The sequence below is a fragment of the Ixodes scapularis genome, unplaced genomic scaffold, assembly GCF_016920785.2.
Source record: "Ixodes scapularis isolate PalLabHiFi unplaced genomic scaffold, ASM1692078v2 ptg000802l_1__unscaffolded, whole genome shotgun sequence".
Lineage (NCBI taxonomy): Eukaryota > Metazoa > Arthropoda > Arachnida > Ixodida > Ixodidae > Ixodes > Ixodes scapularis.
This window is the reverse complement of record NW_024610040.1, coordinates 182,053-195,685: the sequence shown is the minus strand read 5'-3', so window position 1 is coordinate 195,685 and position 13,633 is coordinate 182,053. Positions and strand designations below refer to the sequence as shown.

Here is a 13,633-nt window from a genome sequence, read left to right as displayed (position 1 = left end):
CGCATCAAAAAGTTTGTCTGCTTTCCTCGCCGTCACCATGGCAACGAACACCGAATGAATAGAAGCACGCACGGTACCGTCGCGTGAAGCTAGCAACAGCTGACGCCATTTTACGAACGCCGTCTACTAGCCAAAGCCGAACGCGGTGTGTCCCCGTACGAAAATGTCAGATGGGAGCGGTCCCAGTTTGGGTCCGCGGGGTTCTAAACTTCTGGACAGTTCCGATCAGCGCGATTCTGGGTCTAACCAGTCGAATCCAGGGAGACGCAACGCACTGGAATCGCACGGTGATCGGTGAATCTGATCCGCTCCCCTTGTTCCAGTAGGGTCCGCTCCCAGCCAGCGGCCAAGGTATACACCAACTCATGTTTATAAACAAACCGGAGCGCCCCTAGCGGACGCCACCGGTGCCGCGCATGCGCGATGGGGGTGTGGGCAAGAAGCTCGCCGTCGCCCATAAACAAACCATTGAAATGCGATGTTGTCGGCGTCGGTGCGAGTCCCCCTGCCCTTTTTCGCGTTCGCATTGTTGATTCCACGTCTTCCTGGCAAGGTCTGACTACTTCAGCGGCGTCAGCGAAATTACCGAGGCTCGTTACACCGCAAAACTTCGCGTGAATAATGTGACATGCGGCGACTCATACCGCGTGGACGCCGCAGAATGTACGCTAAAGCCTGAGTCGCATGATGAGATTTCGCTCACAATTCTCAGTCCGGACGTCGGTCGGGCTGCAAAAGCGTGAACCGTAGCTGAGATGGTCGACGTCGATGCTGAAAATCTCAAGCGGAATCGGACCAAGTGAATCAGGCATAACAATTCGGTGATGGCCACTGGTAACAATTATCAATGCATCCTTGTATCTACTGTTTACATCCAGCCTGGTACCAACCTTCAAACTTGAGTCTTTTGAGGCCTGCACTTACTTCTTGTCACAAGTACCGGACCCACGTTTGGACAACGGGCCGGTGTCGTCTAAAAGAGCAGACGACAAGCAGAAATGTTTGAAAGAGCAGACGGCAGTTTAAACAGTCAAGCGGCCGTTTGAACTTGAAGACGCACTGAGCGTAGTCCGCAGGTGGTCCGTACAACCTCGCGGTTTTCCGCCGTTCACGTTTTGAACAAAACAAATACATTTGATGACCAGAAGTATCCGTGAATTCAATCCAAAGTGCTTCCCGCCCAAGCAATCGTGGTCGGCGGCGTCTGGTTTTCCCTTTTCACGGCACATATCCACCATCTCGGACGAACCGAGCACATGAAAACTGGCCTTCAAACCTTTCTCGACTCTTTTAGTACAGCCCCAGTCGCGGCGTTTTGACGAGAAGGCAGGTTTTTGTCAGGTTCCTTTCAAAACAACACGTCTCGCATGGGGACTTCTGCCCACAGCTCCAGACCGGAAGTGCGACTGACGCGCCACCACCGCGCCATGACGTAACAGAGATGAGTTCGTGTATATGTACATGGGTAGCGAAGCTTCCATAGAAGTACAGAGGCTAGAAAGGGTTTCCTAGTGTCCCGAGCGTACGCTCTTTCAAGCGGCCACGGAGAAACCGGTTTGGATGACGCGCGCAGGTGGCGCTGCGTCCAGCAGGCGCGCTATTCTCCCCGTAGGCGGCCCGGGCGAAAATGGCGGAAGCACATGTTTCCGTGTGACAAAACCGAGCCGTCCGAGGGTCTTCCTTTGTTGTTTGTGCGGATCTGTGGATTACATCGCGGTGCACAACGAGAGACCAACGGTGTGTCATGCGTCAGTGTGTTGGATGCATCTGATCATGCCGGCGAAGAAAGGTAGGACCTGCTTCGTGCCGTTGTGCAAAGGCGGCTACAAATCGGCTGCAGAAAAAGTATCGTTGTTCCGGGCTCCAGTCGACCCCCTTCGTCGGCAAGAATGGGCGAGGAACATCAAGCGAGAAGACAAAGTTCTCGACGAAACCTGTGTCGTGTGTTCCCGTCACTTTGATGAACGCTACATAGAAAAAACTTTCAAGCACGTCATCAATGGCGAGCTCGTCGAGCTGGACCGCGAACGGCCAGTGCTCACCGACGACGCCGTCCCTACGATATTCCCCGACGCCCCCTCGTATCTGACAAGGCCTGTCCCCAAAAAGAGGGAAGAAAGGAACCTCGCTGACCGTGGTACCCCACCAGTGAAACGCAGGGCTGCAAGCGGATCCACGCATGACTGTGATCCTGGAAATGCCTGTACAGAACCAGCGCCGGAGACGCACCCGTTCAGCGACATTCTGCCACCCTCGATGTATTGCAGCAGAATCATTTTATCGAACGATCCAACGGCATTGTGCTTTGGATGGCACGCCAGGATGGAATCAGACGATGTGCGTGTCATAAAGCACGTTACGTTCTCGGCATGTGCCGAAGCCACCGCTGCACAGGGGAGCGCATACCTTTGCGCCATATATTGCCGAGGCATCAAAGTCGAAGAAATTTGTGTAAGTAGACGAGATGACGCCCTTGGGGCATTGAAAAAGGCCGAGCAATTGCTTCTTTGCCCAGGCTGTGAAATTGAGCCAGTGGCAGCTGGTCAGTGTGTCCAGTTTGGTTCCATGCACTTCGCAAAAAACTGCTGTGTGACAACACCTGACGGGAGAGCTTGTTTACGATGCAAATACACAAAAAAGCTCATCCAAAACCAGATGTACAGGCTCAAGAAGAAACGTCGAACGACATTTCAGCAACGGATTGCCAGGAAGTCCCTTCAGCTGTTCCGGGCGAAAAAAAGGCTAGAAAAAGCCCAAGAAAGTGTTGCAAAGCTTCGAACAGTCACAGAAACAATTTCCAGCTCAGTTTTGGAGGAGAAAATCAGGAGCCTCCCGCCAAAGCAGCGTCTTGCTGTAAGAACCTGTTTTGAGGCGGCATCCAGAAAATCAAGCCGAGGCATGGCGTACGACATGCAGTGGGTCCTGGAGTGCATTTTGATGCGCATGAGAAGCCCCCAACTCTACGAGTATGTTAGAAGACACAAGATTCTTGCCTTGCCGAGCAAATCATGCCTGGACAAACACATGCAGGGATTTAAAAGCACGTTTGGTTTCAACACTAGTGTGTTTTCAGCTTTGGAAAAGAAAACACGAGACATGGACGAGTTCAGCCGCCATGGTGGTCTTGTGTATGACGAGATTAAGCTCTCCGAGAACATCAATGTGACGGCATCTGGCGAACTGAGTGGCTTCGTTGACCTCGGTCCTTTCATGGAGGATAGCAACGAGACAGCACTGAGTGACCACGGCCTCGTCGTAGTATTTCAACCCTTTAAAGGCAAGTTAATTTAAATAAGTATGTCGTGACGGCAATACAATTGTACGTCTTTTTTGGTTGTTGTACATCCTAGAGCCTAGTCCACCTAGTGAAGTTTGTGATGTCATTTACAACATATTTACTTCAGTGATGCCTAAGCCGTGATTTACATTTTTATATTTCTCACAGTGAAACATCTTATTTTTGCAGGAAAGTGGACACAAATCCTCGGAGTCTTTGCTTCCAGAGGCAATGTAAAGGCGCCTGTCCTCTCGAAGATTCTCCTGGAGGCTACGATACTGGCTGAAAATTCCGGCCTCTTCGTCGATTTCTGGACAAGTGATGGTGCTCCCTGGAATCGCTGTCTCTGGAAGCTGCTCGGCATCAAAGGTGGATAATTTCCGTCCCAGAATCACAGTGAAAGGCTTTTCTTGCTTATCTCCTGTTATTCACAGATATTCCTTACTTGTGCAGCTTCGTCTAAGGAAATCACCTGCAAGGTTCCCCATCCTGTCGACACAGCAAGGAGACTACACTTCATCTCCGATTTTCCTCATCTGATCAAATGCGTGCGGAATACTTTTGTCTCAAAAGGCGTACAGATTCCATGTGGTCATGCTCATGTTGATGTCATCAAAGAGGCATGGAAAAGGGACAAGGAAGCATTGACACTGAAAGTGATGCCACACATAACACAGGCACATGTACAACCGAACGCGTTTGAAAAAATGCGTGTGAATTTGGCTTTTCAACTGTTCAGTCAAGAGGTGTTGAAAGGGCTTTTCTTTTATAAAGGTGACTTGGAAAGAAGGTTCAGAACAACGGAGCCAACAGAGCAGTTTGTGAAGCTGATGGAGATGTTGATTTTCGTGATGTCATCCAGGGTCCCGTCTAAGGGCCTTCGAGCCCAGTCAGGAAGTGCCCAGTTTTTGAAAAAGTTCATTGCCTTCTTAAGTGAATGGGAAGAGTACGCTGCCCAACACGGTGGTGGATTCCTAAGCGCAGGGACTGCCCTTGGACTCCGTGTGACTCTACAGAGCACACTGTCACTTCTGGACTATCTGATTACCTCAGTGCACTACAAGTACTTGTTGACTGCAAACCTTGGTCAAGATAAACTAGAAAACATCTTTGGGATTGTGCGACAATCCTTTGGATGTAATCACCACCCCTCCCCTGAGCAGTTTTTGGTCATTATTAACAACCTAACTTTCTACAGCCTTGCAAGACCACCAAAGAATGGAAACTCGCCAGCTGAGCTTGTAATTGCACTTTTGCAGCCATCTGATGCTGGAAAAGAAAAGGCTGCTCGTGTAACGGCACTCGTTGATGAACTGTTGGACGAGGGAAGTCTGACTCATGCCGCAGTTGTGCTAAAAGAGCACAGTAGCCTGATTGACCACCACGTCTGTGTCGAGAAAAGAAGTGACAGTCGGCTGATATATTACGTAGCGGGTTACGTTGTCCGCAAGTCCCTCAAAAAATTCCCGTGCCCAGAATGTGCATCTTGCTTGAGTGTCCTGCCCCTGCAGGCTGAGTGCAATGGCAACGCCTCATTGACGAGAGAATTCAATCATGGGGGTTTGCTGTACCCTTCGAAACCACTGGAGGCACTGGTAACCAGACTGGAAAACGCCTTCACTGTTTTCTTTACCAGAAACAAGCTGCATGCTAAGAGCATGATCTGTTTCCTGCGCTTCCTTCAGGGGCATGCACTGCAGGAAGTTGGCTGCAGTGAGCATGGGCGCTTGGTCACAGCAAATGTCATCAAATTCTATGCTCTGACCAGGGTGCATTTCTTTGCTAAGGCTGTTAACAAGGATCGAGATTCCCAAAGGGAGAAGCAAAAATTGCTCAAAATGAGGCGATGCCGGTGAGGACCGGACTGCGGTACTGGAGAGGCAGAGCACACCAAATAAATTTTTCGCGAACAAAGACCTGGAATAGACATTTAGCTTTGTGATGTTTTTTGTGGATAATTCGCAAGTTTGTATGCTCTTTTCCTTTGCTTGCGCGAATATACCTTTAATTCGTTTCCCGAGCAATGAGGAGATGAAGGGGTTGTTTGTTACGCGCGCTGCGCTTGCTGGCGTCTGCAACGGTCGATTAGTAAAATAAAAATAAATGTCATGTTGCACACACTCTCGTCATCATCTCATTTTAGCGATTTACTTCCAACCTTACATAAAAGGCGAGCGCGTGCAGCAGATGAAATTACACTCAAGGCTTCTCTATTGACCGTACCGCTCCGCGCGGTCTGTCTCAAGCGCGCTGCGGAGAACGCCCGCCGAAGCAGAGAGGTTTTGCAAGACTCGTAGAGAAGTGGTCTTTATATATATATATATATATATATATATATATATATATATATATATATATATGCGTGCGTGAAGATTAAACGATAGCGAGCGCAACAACAGCCACACATTTACATCCGGAGACACGTCTCCGGTTGAAAATCGCGCGCCTACCGCCAAGCGACAGCGCGCCTGCAGGCAGCAGCGCCACCTGCCCGCGTCATCGCAAAATATTGCCGCTCCTCGGCCGCGTTGACGACACTAGGAAACCCTTTCTAGCCTCTGTAATAGAAGCCCACATGTCGAAAAAATGGCGGCCCATGGGGCTGCTTTAGCGCCATCTATGAGTCGTGGGGACACTTCCGGCGGAACAAAAAATAAGCAGGAAGTGACGACACTTCCGAAAAAAACGTGACATAATGCGTGCGTGCGGTTTGGCGCTAAAATTAAACAAAAAGAATTCCAGACTACAGGTAAAATGAACGACATATACACTAAAAAGTATCAAACATAGCTCTGTGTCTGAGCTGTTTGATACTTATTAGCGTGTGTGTCGTTCTTTCTACCTGTAGTCTCAGGTTTTTCTTGGGATGTTTACTCCATAGTGGATCGTTTACGCCCCTATTTGAACTTGCTCTTATATTTTGTTCGAAATGTTTTTTCTGCAGCGACTTTGTTAGCCGACCTGCTACTAGAGTAGTTTCATTTCGTCACACCATCGTGTCTTTGCACTGTGGTTAAACTCGAACCGGTGTTTTTCTCTTTGTTCCTTCAGGATCCCTTGGAAATATGTGGGAAACCTTACATCGAATGATGTAATTTCACAAATAAAAGAGTGAATCAAATTGCTGGAGTGTGTTGCGTATGAAATACACTACGGTAACTCTAATGAAAGTCCAACGTTGCATTAACAGTTGCGTTTTATTTGTTTCATTCACTTACAATCATTCAATCAGATTACTCTCTAGAATCATACAACCGATATTCACCATTTTGAATGTGTAATGGTGGAGGAAAGCTAGTAGATCGGTACATATGGCACATTATAACATAATAAGACAATATACAATCGGCTGGATGTTTTGAGGACATTGACAGTTTACAGGCAGCCGCTAATAACGCAGGTTTCACAGTGTTTCGAGGACAACTGTGGTCACCACAGTAATACACAGAAATAAACTACACTCGTCTACGCAGTCCTTGGGCACTGTACCATAATGCTGAAGATATTTTAACTTGCATCTGCTGGTGCTGGTACACTGCAACGCAACGATTTTTTAGTGCAGGTCAAACAAGCCAAGTGGAGTAAACCGTCTTAGAGCCCTCTGGTATGCTGCGCTTCATAAGCCAGTGTTGCTTCACAGCTTTAAACGCTATATATGTGAACCACCTAGAAGGCTACATTACTCCTCAAGGAGCCGAAGAAAATTAAAGGTTCGAATAGAACATGCCCACACTGCTTTAAGAAGTACTCTGGGTGGTCTCACATATGTAGCCTGTACACTTGCTGCCTAGCTTTACACTTTGCTGCTGTATTCATCTCCGACCAAACCGGCTCACATTGCTCATTCTATGCTGGGCTTCAAAGAGTGCAGCGACAGCAGGAGACACATGAACGCGGCGCTCTCAACGACTTCGGCAACAGTCCTCATCTGACGTTGCCGTTGCAGCCTTCTTTTCAGCCTCTTGTTACGCTCTTGAAGCTGTCGCACCTTGGTTCTCAGGGTGTTCACCTCCTTCTTGTCGATGCTGCCGCTTTTGCCGGGTGCTGCAATTTGACAAATAAACCAGTTCAGGTCTCCAAGAAAAACTTGCATTTGCCATCAATTTATTAAATGTGTAATCTATTCACACTCAAAAATACTCCTCAATAATTCGAAGTGTCTTTAAACAAGAACAGCAAGTATGACAGACTACACATATGCAATTCAAGTTAAGGAAAGCAGCGGTACATCTCTATGTCGGACTAGGCGCTTCATGCTAGCCAGAGACCTGATAGTCCAGAAAGACAAGGGCGCACAAAGAAACATGCAAGCCAGAATAGGCATCCGAACTGTGAAATGAATTTTTTAAAGCTTGACTATATCTTACTTATGTCTATGGCACTGTAACAGTGAAACGCTCGCACATAAACAGGCAACTAATGTTTGGCAGATAGGACAAGGGACCATGACAGGCTCAGCATCACACACATATGATCAGGGCAGCTTTTCGATAGCTATAGAAAACACTGTCTTACGTGAGGTTTTGCGGGAAGACTTATGATTTAGTGAAACCGGTAGAGCTGTTTTGATTTGATGGTGTTAACACCCACGTGTGGAACATTTTTTTTTGTATTTTTGTGAGCTTGACAATGACAATATACCATGAAACACAAAAATCTGGTGAACTTTGAACAAACTTCGATTTGTAGCTGCCAGCTACCCGATCTTGTGTTATGTGATCCCTCGCGCCATCATCTCTCAAGATAAAGTTTAGCATCCGCTGGTCTTTTTCGAGCCTTGGCTTTTTAGTTTTGTGGTCTGACATTTTTTTAATTTCACAAAACAAACTGCAAAAGAAAAAAGTTAGCATAATAGTAACCACTCACATTTGTAAGGAGGCTCAGCAGCGCAGCCAGAGAGATAGTCTCTAGGCGACGGTGAAGAAACCAAAATCTTCATGGCAGCAACGTCCCCGCTGGACTCTTGAGCAGGAGCAGCACCATGACGTAAAGCGTAGCTGTGATCAACTGCAAAAAAAGAAAGGTTTATACAAAAACTGTAAGTAAGAAAGCAAGTTCAACAAAGCGGGAAGTTGGGCGAGTTGGTTGTTCATCTTAGCTGGCAGAAACAGTGCCTCTCTGTGTACTTTTACAGCGACTGTCTGTATACTCCTTGTTTCTTGTTCTTCGTCAAGTTGCGCTGTTTCTACCAGTTAAAAAAAGCAAGCTCACAAAAAATGGGAATAAAAGGATAGCACAAACAATATTCGGCCACCACTTATTATAGGCCCCTAGTGGACTGTTACCTAATAAGGTGCACGAGTATGTGTGGTCCAATGAAGCCGCAGATATCTGCTCTGCAAATTTAATGTGCACTTAGCGAAGGAGAAGAGGTTGAGGTCCTCCCTTATTCCCCTATCTGACCACATAAAGAGGAAATTCACCTTCGTTCCATGACAGATTTATTTCAGAAGACTGGTGGTCAGGAACTCCGCGAGTCTGAGCGGCCGGAGTACGTGCAGCTCGATGAGGCTGGCGAACTCCTCTCTGCAAATTTAACATGAAGTTAGTCATGGAATAGTAGCTGAGTTCCTTCCTATGTGTCTATTCTAACACACAAGGAAAATCCCACGAAACTTCCATTTCGGAAGACTGATCGTCAAGATAAACCACAGAAGCTCCGTGAGTCTGAACTGCCGAAGTATGTGTAGCTCGGTGAGGGTGGCGAACTCACTTCTGCAAATATATGGTGAATTCGCCTATTTTAACACAAAATGTAAATCACTTTCTTTCATGCAGCTTTATTTTGGAAGACTGAGTGTCGGCATGTCAAAAGATGCTCTGTGGACCGTTATTGACGCTGATTATGTCACCTCAAATAAAACATGTCATTATAAACGGGCCTGAAATGAACTTCTAGCAGTACCTCTGACCATGTTCTATCAACTTTTTCCAACTAATCTCACCTAGTTCTATTGCAAAATGCTCAGGTCATGAATACCATGAGGTAATGCAGTGGTGCTGGCAGTTGCTGTTACTTTATGTTAACAACACTGAAAAAGCTCACCATGCTCAAGTGCTGAACCTGGAGAGCTTTTGCTGGAAATTGCGCCATGTGTTGTCTCCGCAAATAATATAAAAAATGTTATGAGCCCACAGAAGCAATATTTGAGCCCCATGTGCTAACTATTTTTCTAAGAGCGGGTTAACCATGCTTGGTCACAAAGTGCACGGAAGGTTTATTGGGCTGCTTAGCTTTTGTGGGAAGCATACTTGCCAACGCATTGTGACGGAGGTGTCCAGGCCGCAGGAAAGCTGACTCCTCAAAATGTAAGGAGCAAACTATCCTGTCTCGTAGCTGCCATGGAGTCTTCCCCTGTAAACTTCGGTTGTTGCAGAACCGAACCCAGGCTTCGCGCCTGCAGATAAGGCATGGTGCTATGTGGGTGCCATGAATAATTACGAAAAGAAAATGCAGCCAAAATGTCCACAAACCAAAGTAAACGAGAGCAAGGACATTAACAAATGCATTACATCAACGCTCTGTGTTCATCATGAAGAGTAAAAGCACAGGTCTTACGCACAGATGCCCTACTATATATTTGCGTTGTACCACTGATAACCACGCCGATGATCACGGCACTAGGCTCCTCAGAGCCAGGCCGGTACAGGTAAATTTGAATATCGTGGGCAATTTTATAATGAGGGCACATAACGCTGCGAAGTCGACATTCTTAGTATAACATATTACGCCTTCATGTGTAGTTTCTTGTGCACATACAGACAACCCTAATAGTTTTAGGTAAAACTAACAAAAGTTAAGCGAACACCGAAAAGGGGGCATGGCATCACACAACAGGCATGTTACTGACACTAGCTAAGTCTCACCTTCGAAAGTCGAGGGGAAACCGGTGCAGCGAGATGCCAGCCGTGCCGGTGTCGCTTTCACACACTTCCACGGAGCACCGTTTCCTTGCGTATCGCGCTGTGCACATCATCGCACGTTGAGCCCCTTGGACCTGTAGTCTGTAGTGTCCAAGGTCCAAGCGCACGACTGCCAAGTTCCGGCGCAAGTAACTGGGCTAATCACGCCCGAGAAAACAATAAAACTTCCGAAACTGTGTTAACTGCCGCTAAAACAATTAAAAGCACGTGGAGGCCCAAACACAAGCAAGCAGACGGACTTCAGTAGCCTGTCTTTCCGCGCGCCACGAAGTCTACAGAAAAGAAAACTGCGAATATCACTATTGCTAGCCGGCCTTCTTGCTAGTGGCGTACAGAGGACGCTAATAAGAAGTATGCATATTATTAGCAAAAACACGGACAGTCTTGAATTTTGTAGCGCACCAAATATAATTGATAATATCTAATAATTATATTTAGCTTGTTTAAAAATACAGATGATCATATTTCTAGTCACAAACTAATTAGTTTTAATAATGTTTGTCCCCACCTCTCCTAGTCGCGCTTCAATCGCATCCTTCACGTGACCCTCCAGGTCGATGTCGCTGGCGATTTGTTTTGAACCGCTTTTTGGCCGAAGCTTCGCTACCGGTGTAGGACGCCGATCTCACTACCCCTCTGCTTCGACTACGGTAGTGGTTATGGCGTACGCCAAAATCAATACCGTAGTCATTTCGGTGTACGCCATAGTCAATACCGTAGTCTTTTTCGCATACCCCAAACACACTACCCTTACGCCAAATTCAATACCTTGAATAACGTCGGTTCAGCAGGGGTTGAGCCAGTTGAGCTCCGCATTTCGCTAAAACTGGCGGAAGTAACTTTCTGCAGCAAAATACCCTGATTGTTTGTTGTTGTTTGTATGAGCAGCGGAACGCGCGCGTTGATACGGCTATATACGGCTGACGGCACAAGCAAGGAAGCTTAGAGTGATTCTGTGTGAATGTGATTTGACATCGCTTCTTTCTGTTTCTTCGATCGTGGTGCAAATGCAGGTGCCCGACTCCCGAACGATTCGAAGGCAAGAGTGGTAGCCCGCCTGTCCGCTGGTCTCAATCGCATGCACTGTCGTCGTTTTGGGCACATCGGAAGAAAATAAGACGCTCACTATATTAAATAGCGTGCGATCGGCCTGTCTAGGTTCTGGCGACACCGTTTCAGGCTGTATATGAGAAAATTTAGCCACTACAGTACGACTGCTAGCCTGGGGTATGTGCCTCACAACAGATCGAAACGCGGTGGGGGTGGGGATCCCTGGCAGCGGGACCTTTCGCTGTACGAGCTGCGGTGCGCTAACACACTCGACCTCCGATACCCCCTTGGGTCACAGCGCTTGCTGAAAGAAGTTTGGATCGTTTTACGCAGATTTTGCAGTGCGTACGAGACGCACAACTGCTACGTACTACGTCCTAGATGCCCAAACTGAGGCTCGCTACTTGTGCGCACAACTGCTACGTACTACGTCCTAGATGCCCAAACTGAGGCTCGCTACTTGTGCGCGGCTCTCGTGATCTGGAGAACAGTATGCTCGCCATGAAAATGTTGCAGTGAGAAGTACGGAAAAGTAATATTATAAAAGTAGAGTATTTAAAACTGCCTTGCATTGTCACTGAACATATGAAAACAAAACTGATTAGGAATGCCGATCAGATCGGGTGGGAATGGGATATAGATCTTTAAATAGGCTCGGGTTATGTGCGAAGTTGCGAACAGGTGGGCAGGGGTGCTATATTCTCCATCCCCCACATAATTCAAACTCGTTGCCCCCATCCCTGTTCCTATATTCTTCCAATGTGGCAGGTTCTTTTTTTTTTTTTTTTCTTTGTGCCTAGAGCTGCAGTTTTCTATGCTTCATCTCCCCTTAGCATGGACTGTTAGCCAGATTCTACAAGTGTGAGCTAATTGCTTTGGATCACACCATGGCGGTTGCACGAGCGCTCATTTTCTGCAAGCGCTGTGAAGGCAGTCGAGGCTATACCATCTTGCGCTTGCGCAGCCTTTGCGGTTTGAGGTCCTTTGTTTTGGCCTGTTCTTTTGTGTCTGGGTTTCATGTCCTTTTTGTTTTTTGTTTCGTGTGCTGGGTATGGTTGGAAGTTATGTTACACCTAGTAGTAGGATCTTTTGTAGAAACATTGGTTTGAGAGTAAATGGTTCTAGTACCTTCTTTCTTTTCCTTTGGCCGAGCAGAGAGGGAAAATGGTTTCTTCATGTCGACTTCGGGACAGAAAATAACCCACGATCGGGACAAAGGCAAGTTTGGGGAAACCGTATCTACACACACAGCGAAAAAGTACACCCCTGGACGTGTAAACCGTTGTCCCAGGGCGGACTCCCCAAATGGTGCTCGTTTTACACGCGAGGCTCGGTGTATTTCGTTTGCACCCGAGGTCTCGTGTAAAATGAACATCTTTGAACGTGTACTTCGTTCTGCGATCACACGTCTAGGGGTGTTTTTTTACAATGGCGGCCGTTTGACGCAAGACGGGTTCGACGAGCGAGGCCCAGCGCTTTACACGGCTTTTCGCCGCAGCGAAAGCGTAGTTTGCACGTGTTCGTTCGTAATCGTCCATACGTGCTGAACTACTGCAAGCATTCACCCCCAAGCGCCGACGCCGTATCCATTACGGCGATTACGCGACAGTGGGAGCGACCATCGACTGCATCCAGCAGCGTGCTTCCCCATCGAGCAGGTCTCGTTCGCGTGGCGGTTCAGCCGATCGCCGAGGCCTCAAGCCGGTTGCATTGTCACCGACGCCGGGTAATTTCCACAGCAGTTATCTTTTCGCGACCACAGACATGAACTTTATTGAAAAAGCCCGTTTGCCGCGAGCGACGACGAATAGCTCCGACACCGACCCGACCCGACCCTACCCGACCGGCGTTACCGACGTCCCGCTCACCTCTTTACCGCGAGCAAAGTTGTACGCGACGTTTCGACGTATCCACTCATATCTCGTGTGTACGCTAATTTTGCGGCTTTCCGGGTACGAATCGGCTACCGAAACGGCCAGCGAACGAAGACGAGCTGAGCGCCGGCGCTATGCGCCATTTAAACACGCGGTTACTTTTCTACTAGACTGTAGCTATGTGGTGTGGTTCCTTACACATAAATGGACTATGTACAAACAAAGCTAAAATAAAATTGGGCGGCTGCTTGCGCCACCTAGTGAGTATGCGGAAAACTACAAAAATGAAGGACATTTTGGCATTTGTGGAAGTGACACGCTCGAACACGGACGGTAGCATACCAACACATACACCACAGAACATACCACAAGATCAACATACAAGCATGTACATACACAAACAACCAACAGAGGCACTAACAACCCGACACTCCTACTCAATTGCAATAGAAACCCGCTCGGTATATATAGCAGACTTTTTGTTTCAGACGAAGGTTCGGTGACACCC

The 13,633-nt window shown here is 47.5% G+C and overlaps 2 protein-coding genes across 2 annotated transcripts; one reads left to right on the top strand and one right to left on the bottom strand.

Moving 5' to 3' along the window:
- Positions 1-1,515: 1,515 nt before the first annotated feature.
- On the top strand, positions 1,516-5,397 carry LOC121048468. The gene is made up of 3 exons (XM_040504834.2): positions 1,516-3,277; positions 3,467-3,646; positions 3,731-5,397. Exons 1-3 carry the CDS (start codon positions 1,561-1,563, stop codon positions 5,131-5,133), a joined length of 3,300 nt encoding a protein of 1,099 aa, XP_040360768.1. The 5' UTR covers positions 1,516-1,560; the 3' UTR covers positions 5,134-5,397.
- Positions 5,398-6,972: 1,575 nt separating this feature from the next.
- Positions 6,973-10,456, bottom strand: LOC115324349. The gene is made up of 5 exons (XM_040221160.3): positions 10,145-10,456; positions 9,324-9,380; positions 8,701-8,803; positions 8,144-8,284; positions 6,973-7,321 (listed from the first exon to the last, which is right to left on the bottom strand). The coding sequence occupies exons 2-5, from the start codon at positions 9,369-9,371 to the stop codon at positions 7,119-7,121; spliced, it is 495 nt and encodes a 164-aa protein (XP_040077094.1). The 5' UTR covers positions 9,372-9,380; positions 10,145-10,456; the 3' UTR covers positions 6,973-7,118.
- Positions 10,457-13,633: the final 3,177 nt, after the last annotated feature.